The 18,684-nt window shown below is 37.0% G+C and overlaps 2 protein-coding genes and 1 long non-coding RNA gene across 5 annotated transcripts; all 3 read right to left on the bottom strand.

Moving 5' to 3' along the window:
• Positions 1–725: 725 nt before the first annotated feature.
• Positions 726–4,736, bottom strand: lcn15 (lipocalin 15). Of its 2 annotated transcripts, none has more exons than XM_084414642.1 (7): positions 4,566–4,736; positions 3,457–3,596; positions 3,248–3,324; positions 2,514–2,624; positions 2,331–2,432; positions 2,027–2,051; positions 726–1,181 (listed from the first exon to the last, which is right to left on the bottom strand). In XM_084414642.1, exons 1-7 carry the CDS (start codon positions 4,665–4,667, stop codon positions 1,037–1,039), a joined length of 702 nt encoding a protein of 233 aa, XP_084270768.1. In that variant the 5' UTR covers positions 4,668–4,736; the 3' UTR covers positions 726–1,036. The 2 variants fall into 2 exon arrangements, with proteins under 2 accessions (XP_084270768.1, XP_084270769.1); XM_084414643.1 differs by having other exon boundaries at positions 745–1,342.
• A 1,173-nt stretch (positions 4,737–5,909) lies between these two features.
• Positions 5,910–18,521, bottom strand: slc2a8 (solute carrier family 2 member 8). Of its 2 annotated transcripts, none has more exons than XR_014628005.1 (11): positions 18,285–18,516; positions 17,756–17,918; positions 17,284–17,490; positions 16,853–16,952; positions 16,130–16,341; positions 14,359–14,508; positions 14,177–14,285; positions 13,911–14,087; positions 11,832–11,977; positions 8,548–8,628; positions 5,910–6,588 (listed from the first exon to the last, which is right to left on the bottom strand). XR_014628005.1 is itself a non-coding variant. In XM_084414641.1 (11 exons), exons 2-11 carry the CDS (start codon positions 18,362–18,364, stop codon positions 11,609–11,611), a joined length of 1,491 nt encoding a protein of 496 aa, XP_084270767.1. In that variant the 5' UTR covers positions 18,365–18,372; positions 18,445–18,521; the 3' UTR covers positions 10,704–11,608. The 2 variants fall into 2 exon arrangements, 1 of the variants encoding a protein (XP_084270767.1); XM_084414641.1 differs by lacking the exons at positions 5,910–6,588; positions 8,548–8,628 and adding an exon at positions 10,704–11,755 and having other exon boundaries at positions 18,285–18,372; positions 18,445–18,521.
• LOC311294025 lies at positions 8,674–10,464 on the bottom strand. The gene is made up of 2 exons (XR_014628006.1): positions 10,322–10,464; positions 8,674–8,714 (listed from the first exon to the last, which is right to left on the bottom strand). It is a non-coding gene; the product is annotated as an uncharacterized lncRNA (long non-coding RNA).
• Positions 18,522–18,684: the final 163 nt, after the last annotated feature.

Here is an 18,684-nt window from a genome sequence, read left to right as displayed (position 1 = left end):
CCACGCATCATTTGTTGCTGACAAGTGATGATAGTAGAGGAATGCTTTTCAGGAACTAGTTAATTGATTGATTTACTAATTGAATGACTGATTAATTGGCTGCATTTTACAATATGATTTGACACAATGTTTACATAATCATCGTCATTACCAACATAACCATTACATATATATATGAAGAGTTCAGATGCAAAAGCCTCTAAGTGCCATCTGAAATTTTCTTCTAGAATGATCATTTTTATAAAGCTTGTATATTTAAGTTAAGTAATTTCACTTAAATGACAATTAATAGGTCATTTGCATTGCCATTTAAGTGAAATTATTGAACTTAAATATACGAGCTTGATAAAAATCATTCTAGAAGAAAATTTCAGATGGCACATATACATATATATATGATGGTGTGTGTGTGTGTGTGTGTATCCATAGATTATTAATGATATATATATATATACACATCATCAAAGAATTCTGAAAAGAATACACAACATTGATAATACGAAATGTTAACACAAAATCAGCATATTAGAATTATTTCTGAAGGATTATGTGACAGTGAACTGTAATGGCTGCTGAATATTCAGGAATAAATTACATTAAAATATAAAATAGTTATTTTAATTTAAATTATAGCTATTTTACAATATTATTGTTGTATTTTTATTAAAATAAATGCAGCCTTGTTGAGCATAATACTTGTTTTAAAAAAACTCTTGAAAACTTTTGAATGGTATTACACACACAAATGTGTAATATGCTTATTTATTTGTTTTGTAACATGGAATAGGCCTATATGTTTAGTTTAATTGCAAAAAAAAAAAAAAAAAAAAAAAAAAAAAAACCTTTTTATTATTCATTTTGAAAATACAGTGGAATTGTTAAATGATTTGACACCAATTTTCTGTAAACATTAAGCAAACAACCACACAAATGCATGTCCATTATCAGTAGCACTGCCTGTTAGTAAACATCAGTGTCAGGTGGATCAGAATTTTAACAGTGATGCTGGCTGGATACAACAGCTCCACCTGCTGGTTTACAGTTGTAGCACAAACTGCGTTACATTGAAGATGTCACAGTGTTGCATTTCTCCAATGATTGTTTGCGTTAAAACAAACACTGTTCCCCAAATGTGTAACAAAATTGAATATATGTAACCCATGGTCTGACTCCAAGGCTGGCTGAAAGATGGTGAAAGTATACAATTAGTTATGAAGTTCGAGTGGGTTAGCCTACCGATAAAAACATCCTGTCCAATCACACTTTGGAAAGATTCTCAGTGGCAAAGACTGACTGATTAACAGTTTGTGCAGATTTGTCCTCTCTGAATTCTGCTGTATTCCTGCAGGTGAGTGAACAGTGGTGTATATTTTAGATTGGATAAAACAAGGCTTTTCATGGGGTTTACATCATTATCATCAACGTCACATAGAACTCATGTATTTCAGCCACTGGGAGACTGGGGCTAGTTGTCACAAGGGCTATAATAGTAGCAATAATGTTTTGAAACATCAGTTACACAAACTTGTTTTTATAGCAGTGTTGTATGTTGTTTTTAAAACATCAATTTCAAAACATGATGTTGCGAATAACAGTATTACTTAGATTTAACCATAGAGAGCCGTGATGTAGCCACTTTTCAAACACATATATTTTATACACAATATTACCAGTTAGCTACCTTGTCTGTTATTGCTCAAACAAAGAGAATACTTCCAACTGCCAAACACATCCAGTTTCGTTCACAACTCAAAGTGGTGTTTCGTTCCTGAATGAATCAGTATTTTTGAACGAATAATTTGATAAAGACGGTCACTTGTCGCCACCTACTGGCGTAAGGATGCAAACTAAGCGTCACTAAGTGATAAACAGGTTTACCAGTCTACTGTGACAACATACCCAACTGTAAATTAACTATATGTTATTTCTTGAGCAATAACGGTGGAATGTTTTGCTTTTTGAAGTCACATCTCTATACAGACAACTAGCCCCGACCTCTCATATATATGAGGAAGTAAATCCATACCTTGGTTCTAGGATAGGGCAGGGATCTAAAAAAACATTAAAAATGCATTACAAATCAACAAATTAATGTAAAACAATGTAAAAGTGTAGATCAACATGATTCCTGTTAAGAGTGACGTGGTAGTTTTGTGTGTGCATGGTGTTTTATTGATTCAGCAAACTTTAGAGGCCCTATTTAAGGTCACATAAACATTAAACATTAGCCCCAGTAGCTTATTCCTGTTTTTTTCTTTTTTCTTTTTTTTTCTGCAGTGTGGCAGTCTGACATAAACAGTTTATGTTCGTTATATCACATGCAAACTTACCAATATCTGTTGGGGCGACAATGGCCTCCTCAGAAAAGCCCAGAGATAAAGCAAAAGATCTGAATCTCTCAATTAGATCTGGTCTTAGTATGGATGACCGTCCTAGGAGCAATGTTTCTGACAGATTAGCATGTCCAAGACAGCATACATGACATATCTTTTACATCATCAGTTCAGACTTACCATAAAGAGCTACTTGAGTGTACTCTTTGTCCATGTTCTTGTATTTAAGGACCAAACTATAATCAGTGTAATTGGTCTCCACTATCGTGATGTCTTTTGTTATCCTGTGCCCTTAACAAAAGGTCAGACACATCATGTACATTTTAAATTAAGGGATTGATTGGATCTGTTTATGTTTGTGTAAATGTTATAAAGAAGTGTATACTAAAATTGAAGTACAGTTGAAGTGGATGAAGAAAGTTCATCAAACTTGTCCTAAGACAAGAAGGTATTTTTATACTAAGGTATTTTTAAAAATTCATGTATAACTTTGATGAAAGGTTTTGATCCACTTCAAATGTTGACTACTGTATATAAAGTTTATAAAGACATGAAAAAAAAATGGTATCCTAAAAATTGTAATTCAAATATTATTTAATATCACTGAATCTTATGGGTTAAATAAGGTAGAAATATTTTTTTAAAGTAACAATCGCAGGTTACCACTTTTTACAATTTGGTTTAATTTTATAAAATGTTGCACTAAATTCTCAAAATGCTGTATATAATAATTATTAAGAAATATCTTGTTATTTTTCTGGTAGATCTGATGAAGGTGTGCAATTGGTTTAAATATATATTTGAAAGTTTTTGAGAGTCAGTTCTGGAAGTCAGTTCTGTGAACAATGACGCCATGTGATAAGAAACATGTGATGTTAGCACGAAGATGTTAGAGAAAGGAAATGAGAGCTTACTTTTGCTAAAGTAAGTGAACTCTCCAGGAACGTCTGTCTTCTTGTATGAATAAACATTGACGGAACATCCATATGGCCTGTTAGTTCAAATATATACAGATTGTTAGCGCAGAGCTCAAATATTACGTTTTACAATATGTTTTCCCTTTGTTATTTGAGATGGTGTGATAATGTAAATATGAAACAATATCTTGTCCAAAATTATGCACCTCATGGTCCACATGGTTAGGTTCACATTTCCATTGTCATTTGGTACCAGAAGACCTTTAGAAACCTTCAGATGGTTTTTGAACATTGCAAACAGCGCAGATTCATCTGCAATTCCAATACGGTACCATTCACCTGCAAACTGACAGTAAAAGAAAGTAAAAAATGGTTTGCAGTTCACTAAGTTTTCCAAGGGTTCTGTAGTACCAGCTGATGGTTATACAGCCTGTATAATTACTGTTATTACAGAAAATACAGTGCCTGAAAAAGAATTAGCGTTACGTATGGTTCCATTTGTTAACATTATTAATTACATAATGTATTATTAATAACATAATGTTAATTTCAAGATTTACTAATAGATTATTAAAATAAGTGCATTGAGTTAAGGGTGTGGGGAGGTGAGTTGTCAGCTGCTTCTTGAAATATGTGATGGTTTGGGTAATGAGACCTTGTTACCGAATTTGCTCTGTCATATTATATCCTATTTCTAGAACTAACTAAATGTCTAGGAATTTTCAAACAAAATGTAATGTGGCACAAAGAGAAGGTGACACAATGCAGGAGTAGTCAATGTTAAGTTTAAGTTTCTTTCTGTAAACTCATTTCACAATTAATACAGGAGTTATGAATATTTTTTACATCACTGCATCTGTTCAATATACATCAAAACCACTCATTTTCATTCTTGTATAGAAATAAATGTACACTCTCAATAAAAAAATAGCAAAAACCTTTAGGGACACAACATTTTGTCACTGCAGTACCATTAGAAGGACAACTTTGTACCTTAAGGGTAGATATTGCTACTCTATACTAAAATGCACCTTTTAGTGGTAAATAAGGTACAAAGTTGCCCTTTTATGGGTACTGCCCCAGTGACAAGCTGTTGTAACCCTAAAGGTAAAAAAATATTCTTACAGTGTAAGCTGATGAACCATGATCCGTGCTTTAAGTAAACTTATATCCCACTGCAGTTCTACCTCTTCACTGTTTGAAACAGATATAATGCTGTGCACATTTAAAATGTCTCTTATTCATATGTCACTATTTAATGAAAAACATGCATTCAATGCTCAAACACTCCCAAAAATTGAAAAATCATACTCACTTTCTCCACATCAAAGTTGGGCTGAGGCTCAACAGGATACTGTTTGTTGAAACCATGGGTCCCTAAAAACATACAAAGCAAAAGTGCTAATTCCAGATTCATGATGAAAGTTCAAACACCGTATGGAAATGCAAAACTAATGACATATCACAGAAGCGGTGGGGAAACTCCTGGGTTTATATTTGCCAACCGCAAGGCAATGTTTGTGAAGGACAGGAGCCCAACCCCTATACACACAGTGCATGTGTACATGTTCAGACTTTTAAAACAGCAACAATTTTTGTATGTTAGAGAATCTGACATGAAATCACTGAAAAATGACAGAACAGAATCCTATACAGAGGATTACAAAACATATTTGTCAGACATTCCTCTGGTGCATAATTATAGACATAAACACATAATGCTTTTTTAAAAACAATCTTTGGACAACTCTGCTTTAAATGTTGTTCTACAAGGGGACAGACTGTGGGTGTAAGATGACCCTGGACTTTGACTTACACTGGCCCAACACAAACGTTACAACACCAATCTCTTCATTACAGTGTACACTGATGCACAACTAAACAGAGATCTCTGAATACTCCTGAATACCTCTACTTCTCAGACAGTGCATAACAACTTTATGCACATACTTTAAAAAATACAAGCACTGGATACTTCAAACAACAGCTGGAAGACTCTAGTAATTTCACGAGTTCACACTTACATGGCCAGATAGAGTAAAGAGATTGCGTATTTGGCGTGCTGTCCGATGGGGAGGGCTCAGAGCTCGTAATTTGGCCTGAACTCAGAGTACTCCCCCATCCCTGGTTGGGATAGGAACAGTCGAGAGTGAGGAGTTGGGGTGGTGGAGGGATGCTGGAAAACTGTCGTGGGACAGAGGTAAGTCGGTTTTATATGTAGGCCTCCTCTCGTGCTGATTGGGTATCTGAACGTGCTCCTCCCGAAGTTTGTTGATAAAACATCATGAGACCGCACAAGCTATGATGGATCATTAATGAACAACATCACAATACATGAAATGTCAAATAGGAACCACAAATAACTGGAACTGAAAAAAAAAAATACAAAAAAAAAAAATATATATATATATATTATACCACTTTCTGACTGGGAGGGAGGTCAGGGAGGTCTGGTTGAAGTAAGGGGTGGTCCATAAAAACTAATAGGCCCTATCTAACTTTGAATTTAAGAAATTATTCTGTCTAGTATAAAGTTATTATGGGTTGTCTTGTTAATTACAGCTACTTTTGTGCTATTACTAGTTCTTTACATATCTGTTTGAGGGGGCAAATATTGTTTCTTATTTTTTTTTCTTCTTATTTTTTTATGTTTATGTTTATGGCATTACTGTCTATTTCAAGTTGTAGTTCTATTAATCATTGCACCATGTTATGTAGCAGTAAGAAAAATGAATTCAATAGTTAATTTCCCACAAACTCAGGTCAAGTCAAGTCACCTTCATTTATATAGCGCTTTTAACAATATGGATTGTTTCAAAGCAGCTTTACAGAGATAATAGGAAATCACCGTAAAAGATTGTTTAGGCTTTACAACAGCTCTAGGATAAAGTTATTGTCCAGCTAAAGTTAGTTTTGATTGACTGATTCACTTCCGTTGCGAAGATCATAGTTATTAACTTAGGGGCCGCTAACACAACACCGTTCTAACAGGAAAATCCTTATGAAATCCACATGCGCATTATGTGATCAGTCCAAAGGTATGCGCGTTTGAATATATATGTGCGCAGGCGTGTGGTCCTTCTTTACAAATTAACCCTCAATAAACTACTTGTCTGGCCTTAAACATTTATAATACAGATATTTTTGTCGTGTCTGCGTAGCCACGCGAACCGGAATTATCCCAACAACATTTTATCTGTACTGAGGTAAAGGGAAGGGAAGGAGGCCTTCACAGGGGAGGGACTGGTTGACACTTCAGGACTGCGTTGTTGTCGTGTCCAGGCGCAGGTCATTCATCAGATCTGGATACAGCCTGGATCCGAGGGACTGCGGTAAGCCTTGGATAAACAGAGAGACTAATATTAGCGTCGACACCATCCTTCTTATGATGTAACAAGTACATCCGGATTTATGGGGAGTGTTCCCGGTTCCAGCTGACCTATGCAGCCGAACATTGAATTATAGAAGTCTATAATGTGTGTGTATGCTAGGCCAAAGAGATGTGTTTTTAGTCTAGATTTGAACTGACAGAGTGTGTCTGCTTCCCGGACGTTAGGAAGATTGTTCCAAAGTTTAGGTGCTAAATAGGAAAAGGATCTACCGCCAGCAGTCGATTTTGATATTCTAGGTATTATCAACTGGCCGGAATTTTGAGATCGCAATAGATGTGGAGGACTATAATGCATTAAGAGCTCGCTCAAGTACTGGGGAGCTAAACCATTTAGTGCTTTGTAAGTGATCAGCAATATTTTAAAATTGATACGATGTTTATAGGGAGCCAATGCAGTGTTGACAGAACAGGGCTAATATGGTCATACTTCCTGGTTCTGGTAAGAACTCTAGCTGCTGCATTTTGTACCAGCTGTAGTTTGTTTAAGCGTGCAGGGCAACCACCCATAATAGCATTACAATAATCTAGCCTTGATTTCATGAACTCATTAACTAATTGTTCTGCATTTTTCATTGAGAGCATATGACGTAATTTAGATATATTTTTAAGATGAAAAAATGCGGTTTTACAGATACTAGACACGTGACTTTCAAATGAAAGATTGGTATCAAAGAGCACACCCAGGTTCCTAACCGATGACGAGGACTTGACAGAGCAGCCATCAAGTGTTAGACAGTATTTTAGGTTATTACGTGAGGAAGTTTTTTGTCCAGTAATTAGAATCTCTGTTTTTTTCAGAATTAAGTAGTAGGAAATTGCTAGTCATCCAGTTTTTTATATCAGCTATGCATTCCGGTCATTTTGTGAATTGGTAAGTTTTGTCAGGGTGTGAAGAAATATAGAGCTGCGTATCATCAGCATAACAGTGAAAACTAATGCCATGCTTCCTAATTATATCTCTAAAGGGTAGCATGTAGAGTGAACAGCAACGGTCCTAGTACTGAGCCTTGTGGTACACCATAGTGAACTTTTGATCGATAAGACATCTCATAGATGTAAGTCAGATAAGTATGATTTAAACCATGCTAATGCAATTCCACTAATGCCAACATAATTTTCGAGTCTATTTAAAAGAATGTTGTGGTCGATAGTGTCAAATGCAGCACTAAGATCGAGTAACACTAATAGAGAGATACAACCACGATCGGATGATAAGAGCAAATCATTTGTGACTCTAATGAGAGCTGTCTCAGTACTCAGTACTAAATCCTGATTGAAAATCCTCGTAGATATAATTTCTTTCTAATAAGGAACATAGTTGTGAAGATACGGCCTTTTCTAGTATCTTTGACAGAAAAGGTAGATTCGAGATCGGCCTGTAATTGACTAATTCTGTAGGATCAACTTGCATTTTAATCATAGCCAGCTCAAAAGTTTTTGGTACGTATCCCAATGACAAAGATGAATTAATGATATTAAGAAGCATCTCTTTTAGTAGCTTAGTCAGTATAGGGTCTAACATACATGTTGTCGATTTAGATGATTTAACGAGTTTAGAAAATTCTTCCTCTCCTATAGCAATGAATGAATCAAATATTTCCTTAGGGAGACTACAATGCACTCCCTGATGCGATACTGTAGTAGATGGTTGCATAGTTATAATTTTCTCCCTGATATTATCAATCTTATAAGTGAAGAAGTTCATAAAGTCATTAACCTGCTGTGCTGCTTTGGAAACTTCTGGGCTTGAAGCTTTATTTTTCGTTAGTTTAGCCACTGTTTCAAATAAATTTTAATTTTGGTTTTGTTTATTTTCTTCTAATAGGGTTGAAAAATAAGCAGATCTAGCAGCTTTTAAGGCCTCTCTGTATGCAATCGAGCTATCTTTCCATGAAATGCGAAATACCTCTAGTTTTTTTTTCTTCCAGTTGCGCTCCATTTTTCTGGCTGCTCTCTTAAGGGCCTGTGTACTGCTTCAGATCCTTTTCTTGCGGGCCCACATGAGAAGAATGAGACACACAGAAATTGGTGCTTCACATCTCATTGTTCTTCAAAGTTTATTGGTTAGATACACTTACAGTGAGGAAAATAAGTATTTGAACACCCTGCTATTTTGCAAGTTCTCCCACTTAGAAATCATGGAGGGGTCTGAAATTGTCATCGTAGGTGCATGTCCACTGTGAGAGACATAATCTAAAAAAAAAAATCCAGAAATCACAATGTATGATTTTTTAACTATTTATTTGTATGATACAGCTGCAAATAAGTATTTGAACACCTGAGAAAATCCATGTTAATATTTGGTACAGTAGCCTTTGTTTGCATTTACAGAGGTCAAACGTTTCCTGTAGTTTTTCACCAGGTTTGCACACACTGCAGGAGGGATTTTGGCCCACTCCTCCACACAGATCTTCTCTAGATCAGTCAGGTTTCTGGGCTGTCGCTGAGAAACACGGAGTTTGAGCTCCCTCCAAAGATTCTCTATTGGGTTTAGGTCTGGAGACTGGCTAGGCCACGCCAGAACCTTGATATGCTTCTTACAGAGCCACTCCTTGGTTATCCTGGCTGTGTGCTTCGGGTCATTGTCATGTTGGAAGACCCAGCCTCGACCCATCTTCAATGCTCTAACTGAGGGAAGGAGGTTGTTCCCCAAAATCTCGCAATACATGGCCCCGGTCATCCTCTCCTTAATACAGTGCAGTCGCCCTGTCCCATGTGCAGAAAAACACCCCCAAAGCATGATGCTACCACCCCCATGCTTCACAGTAGGGATGGTGTTCTTGGGATGGTACTCATCATTCTTCTTCCTCCAAACACGTTTAGTGGAATTATGACCAAAAAGTTCTATTTTGGTCTCATCTGACCACATGACTTTCTCCCATGACTCCTCTGGATCATCCAAATGGTCATTGGCAAACTTAAGACGGGCCTTGACATGTGCTGGTTTAAGCAGGGGAACCTTCCGTGCCATGCATGATTTCAAACCATGACGTCTTAGTGTATTACCAACAGTAACCTTGGAAACGGTGGTCCCAGCTCTTTTCAGGTCATTGACCAGCTCCTCCAGTGTAGTTCTGGGCTGATTTCTCACCTTTCTTAGGATCATTGAGACCCCACGAGGTGAGATCTTGCATGGAGCCCCAGTCCGAGGGAGATTGACAGTCATGTTTAGCTTCTTCCATTTTCTAATGATTGCTCCAACAGTGGACCTTTTTTCACCAAGCTGCTTGGCAATTTCCCCGTAGCCCTTTCCAGCCTTGTGGAGGTGTACAATTTTGTCTCTAGTGTCTTTGGACAGCTCTTTGGTCTTGGCCATGTTAGTAGTTGGATTCTTACTGATTGTATGGGGTGGACAGGTGTCTTTATGCAGCTAACGACCTCAAACAGGTGCATCTAATTTAGGATAATAAATGGAGTGGAGGTGGACATTTTAAAGGCAGACTAACAGGTCTTTGAGGGTCAGAATTCTAGCTAATAGACAGGTGTTCAAATACTTATTTGCAGCTGTATCATACAAATAAATAGTTAAAAAATCATATATTGTGATTTCTGGATTTTTTTTTTTGATTATGTCTCTCACAGTGGACATGCACCTACGATGACAATTTCAGACCCCTCCATGATTTCCAAGTGGGAGAACTTGCAAAATAGCAGGGTGTTCAAATACTTATTTTCCTCACTGTATATACTCTTCTTGTTATGCATATTCATTTATCACAGTCCAGTTATCTGAGGCCCGTAATATCCTTACAGTAGCACATCAGACAAACATTTTCCTCTTAATTTGACCATTTTCAGATTACATCTCTCATGACATATGCCATTATTTAGCATCTTCAAACAAGATGCATCTATTTCCATAAGGATAATTGAAAATGAAACCACTATCTAGTACCAGACGGCATTCATTTTAATAAAAGTAATTCATTAGGGGAAAAAAAGGCAATTGACAAATGTTTAGAATGCTGAGGTTGTTAATTTTATCTGCATTTATCAGCATATTAAAAATACAATTTTACAAATTTCATTTTTCAAAAAAAAAATCATTCTTGGCACATCATATCATTTGGCATTTTAATTTTTCATCCTTGTCATTATTACAGAATAGCGAGTCATACTGTGCACACTCAGTACCACAATCTAAAGCAATACAACTTCACTTTTGAGAGTTCTGTTTAATTTTGCTCACCTCATGAACGAAGCAAACGACAGAGTTGTTCAGTAACCATGTATATCGAATGTATTATTAGTTAGTTTAATCGCACTTGGTTCAATTTCTTTGCTATGCACCAAAAAAAAAAAAGCAAGTGATGTCAGAAAAAATGTATGTAGTCACCAGTGCAACCAGGTAATGAAATACTTATCTTTATTATTTAAATCTTACTTTTATAATATATCTATCGGAAAATATATCTACAGAATATAAAAATGAGTTTCAAGTTAAACAACATTTCAGAAATATTTTTGAGATCGATCGAATCAGATCAGATAGTAACTTGGGTAACATTTTAAATTAGAACGTCTGCCATGCACATACTAATTTCAAAATGTAACCCAAGCTACTATTTTGATGCAGAGGAATTGCAATGAAAACTAATGGAAATAAAGCTTATATAAACTGTGTGTCAATTGAATAGTTGTTCATGCAAAATTCTATTGAGGTTAATTCGTCATGTGACCTGCAAATAAGTTCAAAATTAGACACAGTGTAAAATCATGATGTTTAAGGGTGTGCCAACAGTAACAGTATAAAAATAAGTCATGTTAAAATTTTTTGAACATTGTCTGAAACATATCACATCAGCCACTTATTCAACACACTAATTCAATGACAAATCACATTAAGACAACACATTTTTGATCTGTAAACATTTACATTATTTGAAAACATAATGAGCTTCAAACATGCCAATGCAACTAGTTTGTTTCTTCAATATTTTGGAGTTGGCACTGAGGAGAAAATATGTCTAGCGCCGATGAGTCCCTTTAAACCGGGCTTGAATCTCCTCCAAAGTTTTGCCTTTGGTCTCAGGGACAAAGATGGCAGTGAATATGACATTGAGAGCGCACAGTCCTGAGAACATCCAGAATGTCCCTGCACTAGTTATGGCATCCTGAAAGAGATCATGTATTAGACCTGTTCATTAAACCTAGAACGTTTCAGGGGAAAATACATAACCGTCAGCTCACCATGAGGTTCTGGAAGGTCTTGGTGACAATGAAGGCACAGGTCCAGTTGGTAAGCACACACAGAGCACTGCCCATTCCCCTCACTCGTGTGGGAAAGATCTCGGACATCACCAGCCAAGGAGTAGGACCCCAACCAAGAGCAAAACCTGGTAAACACATGTGTTAATGATAGTCAGACTAACTGCAGTCAGTTCACTTATCTTACGCATTGTCTTATTTCACCAAAAATATGAACTGGACAAAAACGCAAGTATAGCTACATAATTTGAGAGAAATATTTTTTCTTTGAGGCATGTAGTAGCAAGAAAACTAGATATCACTGCATGCATTTGATTCAGTTTTTTAAGTGCATTCATAAGGTTATGTAATTATGTCTTAGAAAAGCTACTTAAGATTGTTTATTGCACCAAGCAACTTTTTAACAATTAAATGGGTAACACTTTAGTTTAGGGTCCAGTTCTCACTATTAACTAGTTGCTTATTAGCATGCATATTATTAGGATTTGGGCTGTTTATTAGTACTTATAAAGCACATATTAATGCCTTTTTCTGCATGACCATATTATATTCACCTTGTCTGTGAAACCAGGGGAAGGTTTCCTCAAGGTCTTGTCTCAATGTCCTAATATCAAGTGACTTTTGCTCATCAAAATAAGTAAACATACCAGTAAAATGGCAGTTTTATCTTATAAAACGTGAGCTTTTCACACAATAAAAATGTTTGATTCAAGTAAAAGTGGCCATGAAATGAGTTGGCAGCTTTATCAATAGTTTGACTCGAGACTATTGAGCTATCATCTGCTCATGTGATAGTCAGTGATAGTTTAGTTTAAACTAAACTCCTGAGGAGACTCAAACATGAGGTTCTCAAAAAGCTGCTCAGAAAAAGTGTCAATGGACAGAATGGAGAGTGAGCATGATCCAATGAAAGGTGATAAAGAGTGCAGCATGTATCTGTGAGGGCACGAACAATGCCACTCTAGTTATGTCCCAATGATGCACTAGGTCCTGGGGTGCGTCTCAATCAGCTCCCAAGCTTGTGAATCAGTATATCTTGTACAAGAATCCGGGCACTGGTAAGGACCCTGGCTCACTAGACAGTGATTACTCAATTTACGGTGACATTACATGTTGTAGAAGGTCACCGCTGGTATTAATCAACAACAGGCAAAACCTAAATCTTTTTTGAGATTATTTTTTATGCCATTTAAACACATTGTTCTGTTTCATATCCTCATAAAACATTTCAGCCGACTATTAACTAGATGTGTTCACTACCTGTCTAGTGATGTGTGTTTATGCTGACATATAATAGTAATAAAAAAAATGTTTTATGCGCTTCAGAAATGTAACATTATTTCTGCTAAGGGAGCATAGTGAGCATTGATGCTCTCTGTTTTTTACTCCAGTACCAGGGTTAGGAACCACTGAACTATACCATATACTTTTGCTCCAACCCTAATCAAACACACCCAAACAAGCTAATCAAGGTCCTCAGGATTACTAGAAAGTTATAGGCAGTGAGTTTAATCAAGGTTTGAGCTAAAAGTGGCAGGAAAGGGGCTCTCAGGGGCCAGATTTGAGAACCCCTGATCTAGTGTATGAATTATATAAGGTTATTTTGTCATCCAGCAACAGAGTCTGATGGTCACTCCACATTGGCTACTTAAGAAAAGCTGTGACAGTTGAGTCCATGAAATGTCCAACATGAAGTCCATGAATTGTTTTCGGTTAAGTAGGTGCATTGTCCAGGTATTTGAAGTACCATTTATCTGGTGTCTATATTACGATTAATTTGACTTTTTTTTTTTTGCATTTTAATTAATTTCTTGACAGAAACAAGTGATTCATGATTCAAAAATCCATAATTGTAATCGATGCTTTGAGAAAACAAGTGAATTGTTACTCCCCTAGCACACATACAAACCAACAAACTGCAGTTGACTTCCTCTCTATGTATGTAGTTTTAGGCTAGAATAATCTGAACATTTCATCTTGCAGTGTTTTAGCAAATCTTAATACAGCTGCTGAATAATTCTTGCTCTATGGTAAGTTTCAGTGAAATACATTTCTACTAACCTGTAATGAAAAGGCCCATGCTTCCCACAGCCAGCCAGGTCAGGTCTGTCGGGGTCTGCTCTGCCAGAGGACCCTGGGCGTCTGTTAGTAAACTCGTCAGTGAGGAGTTATTGTGCTTCATCACAGTCAGCTTGAAATACACTCCAAACACTGCTTCACTAACACACATGGTGACACCTTGTGGGGGAACCAAAATAGAAGATCATTCATTTTCTCCTTTCAAAAACAGTGGTGCAAATGTATTATTCCACAAAAGATGCTTCTACCAGACAAGATGAGAAGAATTTTCCGCCCAGCCTTGTCCATGATAACAGCAGCAACTGCAGTGAAGAACACCTGTGTGGCCGCAACAATAACAGTGGCCACATCGCTGCTCTGTGGCAGACAATAAAGAACATTACAGTGTGCATTTACAGTAGCATGAAGACTCTTTTCATCAAACACTCACTTTGAAATGGGCCTGCTCGAATATCGTCTCTGCATAAAACATGATTGCATTAATGCCAGTAAATTGCTGGAACAGCATCATCATAATGCCTACGCCTAAAGGCTTATAGATGCCAGGGTCCTTCAGATCCGCCAGACTGAAGCTTTGGTCCTGTAATCAATTAAATGTCAATCTTAGTGACTTATATACAGCTGTGCAAAGAATTTTTTATTTATTAAATAAAATAAAAAGCTATGGTAAAGTGGGATAAACTTAAAGACATCAAACATAAAATTAAACTTGGTTACACCCATATTTAATGAATCAATTTCTGTTGGATAAAATTAAAGGTATAGTTCACCCCCCAAAAATCTGTCAATTATGCTAAAGACATCATAAAAGAAATCCATATTAATTGAGCAGATTAAATCTAAGACTTCTGAAGAGACATGCTTGCTTTTAATGATGAACAGATTTAATTTAGCCTTTTTTTTCCACATCATCACATAATTATTGACCTTCCACAGGAACAATGAGATTGTACATCAAGTAATCACAGTTGAGCTTATGTTTACCATATTTGATGTGCTCTATGTAGGTGTCTCAGATCAATGCATAATGATACGTTTATATATTTGAATTAAAGCCTAAATTAAATTTGGACATCCTCATGTCTTAATTTAAATTAAAACAGGAGGTTGAGTAAATTATGACAGAATTTGTGAACTAACCCTTTGGGCCTGTTTACACTTGGTCCAGCAATCTGATCGTGAAAAGACCAGGGGCCCTATTTTAACGATCTGAAACACAAGTAACTTTGTGGGCGGGTCTTGGGTGCTGTTGCTATTATACCGGCAGGATAAATGACTCTTGCACCCGACGCAAATCTAAAATGGGTTGGTCTGAAGTAGCTTCATTATTCATAGGTGTGGTTTGGGTGTAACGTGAAATAAACCAGTCAGAGCGACATCTCACATTCCCTTTAAGAGCAGGCATGCTTGTTCCATGGCAGGTTGCTATTATAACGGCAGATTTGCCAGGCGCGCGCCAGGAGCGGTTCAAAGCGGAGGAGACCAACGTTCTCGTCAGGGCCGTAAAAGACAGAGAAGTGACATTGGGGATGGGAGAAACCCACCCAAATTAGCTTCGGTTAAACAGGCGTATAATAATTTGGGTAAATGTATAAGCTAGATTTATGCCTATTTTTTCACATCTTCATGGACACAACAATGATTTCCCTCGTGTGTTAATATTTTTCCTTGTAATAATGTATGGTTTTCTAAAAATGAGAACTGCTGCGTCTGTGTCTAGATGAGATAAGCAAAGTGTATGTGCGTTGTGCACATGCTACATTGATTATGGCCAAGCATGCGCCCTTAAAATAGCATATGAATAACATGCGCAACGCGCCACTGACTTTAGACTTGGTTTTCCTGGTCATTGGCGGAATTGTTTTCTAAACCTGCAAAATAGCACCAGGGAACGTTTGCGCCGGAACACGAACACGAGTGTCTTTGCGCTGAACCGCCCCCGGGAGAGCAAGTTAATTTCCTAATTTACCGACGTGCGTCTGTGGAGGGAAAAGTCCGCTGTGCGCGGGTGCAAAATAGGAATGATACATGGTGTACAAAGTCAATTGCGCTGGGTGCAAGATAGGGTCCCAGGTGTCATAAATAACTATAAAAGTAAAATGCCAATTCATGTTGATTTTTAATTTTGAAAAGCAGCTCAACATTTAAATCGAGACCAAACAAAGTTTGAGATGTGAAATGAGAGATTTGTTATGTCTAACTTCATTTTTGTAGGCCTCTTCTATCCTAGCACACTCCCACTCTACAGGGGCATCAGGACCCCTGAGGAAGCGCAGGGCCTCCTCTGCCTCTCTTCTTTTTCCTTGGGAGAGCAGGAACCGTGGCGTCTCCGGCATGAAGCACATAAACACCAGCATTATTGTGGGAGGGATAGAGGATGTGATTGCTAACCATCGCCAGTCCAAGAACAAACCTGATAAAATTAATTTTGCATTACTTAAAGAGTACTTCAGCCAAAAATTACAATTCATCATTTACTCAACTACAACTGATCACACAGTATGGGTCAAGTTCTCATACTATTCATGTAAACACAGCTCAGACAGAGCCATGTACAATGCAGGCTCTGTGCATTTCGAAGAGGGACATTCCTGTGCTAACTCCTGACCTATCCCACTAATGCAATACTGAAAGTCACTAGAGTCATTCCACAAGGATTCTCGAGAGCAAAAATTAGGATGGAATTCACACACATCTGAGCTGATTTCAAAGAACAAATAAAGTATTGGAGTGCAGGCTACATTGGAAAAAGAGACATTATATGTGCAAAATCTCGCTGATGTCATTGACATATGTTCAAATGTGTCTTCTGATTAAACATTAACAATCATCTCACACAGCTAACTGGAGTAGAACAGCCCTATTACCATCAAAGGCACTCAAGTGTCATAATGCAGTCACAAGATTAAAATGAGAGCCAATACCTGTTATATAGGCTCCCATAATGCCTATAACAACCATAAGTTGCACGCAGGATCCCAAAGTTCCCCTAACACGCTCATGAGCCATTTCCGAGATGTAAAGCTGGAGAAATGGAGAAAAAAAAAAAGTCAAGTGGATTGATCAAAGCTATTGAACTAAATATCCATGAGTTTGATAAAATACTATATATTATAGTGTACACAACACACACACACACACACACGCACACACAGTTAAATTATTATTTAAAGAAAGAATTGATTGATGGATTCAACACAGTCAGTTATCGCTAAAAAGAAATTCTCCTATGGAGAAAATGAATGGGATTTTTACTTCTGTTACGGTCTATAATAATAATAATTTAGTCAATAGCTTTATTATGATTATTATTATTATACTCTGCATAATATTGCAATAAAAAGGGAATTCTTACAGGTACAACAAGAGAAGTCACTCCACTGGCCAGACCAGTGAGAACTCTGCCAACATATAACATCCAGTGGTTCTGAGCAGCAATAATAATGGTAAACCCAAAGATGAATGGAACTGCACAGAACATAAGGCTCAATTTTCGTCCAATCTTCTCCACAATCCATCCTCCCAGAAGACCCCCAAGAGCCGCACCAATGGTCACCACAGCCTACAAGACAGAAAAATATACAGAAGGCTAATGCTGAAACATCTGAACCCTTGTCAGTATTTTTAACAATCAAATATTAATGCACTACATTAGATTTTGATTTTGGTTCTCTTTTAAACACCCTCCAGCTCTGACACTACAATGCAAGTTCTGGGAACTGAAAATGACAAGCATTTCCTTTATTGTACGGCCAAATTGTAGTTGATAAAAATAAATAAAAAAATTCACATTTAGAAGTAAAACCGGACCAAAAGCATTCACATACCCCAAACCACGAAGCCTCATCTTTGCTGAGCTGCAGTCTCGGGTCTTGAATTCTGCAGAGTTCAGGTATGGCAGGAGAGCTATAACCTAGCACAAACCCAAAACTCAGGGGTCCCAGAACTGCTGCGAATGTGGCCATGTACAACTTCCCATTCTTAACTTTACTGTTGAGCGAAAAGTTAAAATTAGATAAGAAACAATAAAAATGTAGGTAAGTTTCATAATTCTAGTTGAACATGTTCCAGTTGGGAACCCTTTATGAAAAGTCATTGCAGACTCTTTCTGGTATGACAATATTTGAATATTTCCTCATTAATTTTAACAGATTACTGAGTGAATAACATTTTTAAGTGCCAATTATCTGTAATCAAACCACTAAAAAAACAGTAGAAGTTATTTGAGGATATAAACCATGGTGTTCTTTGAACCACCTTGACAACCATTGTTGTACATGAGATCTTTCCAGAACCTTTTTTTTTTTTTTTTTTTGGTAAGAAGAAAACCCCTAAAGACAATAACGTGACACTTACTCCAGGTAGGAGTGCTGCTCGGATCTGTCCTGTTCTGTTTGCTCATCATTGACCAACAGTGGTCTGGTCTCATGATTCATCGTGCCTCCTTTTAAATGATAATCAAGTAATCAAGCAGTTCATAGATGATCGCCACGGACAAATTGTGTTGTATACATACATAACAACTGACAAAACACGAACAAGTCCAGCCAGTGACGTTTGGCATCCCAGTTTCACTCACTGCATATTCAGCAAGTTGTCAGATGATGCATGTGACAATAATAAATACGTCCATTGATTTCAAAATAAGAGTCCTAACTTTTCTTTAGCCTTGCCTTGTCCTTTCCACAGACTGTAAAAAGGTCCTTAATCTACACAAAGTACATGTTGACCATACGTCATAATTTTTGTACTTTTG

The sequence above is a fragment of the Rutilus rutilus genome (genome assembly GCF_951802725.1).
Source record: "Rutilus rutilus genome assembly, chromosome: 7".
Taxonomy (NCBI): Eukaryota; Metazoa; Chordata; class Actinopteri; order Cypriniformes; family Leuciscidae; genus Rutilus; species Rutilus rutilus.
This window is presented reverse-complemented; position numbering and strand designations above follow the sequence as displayed.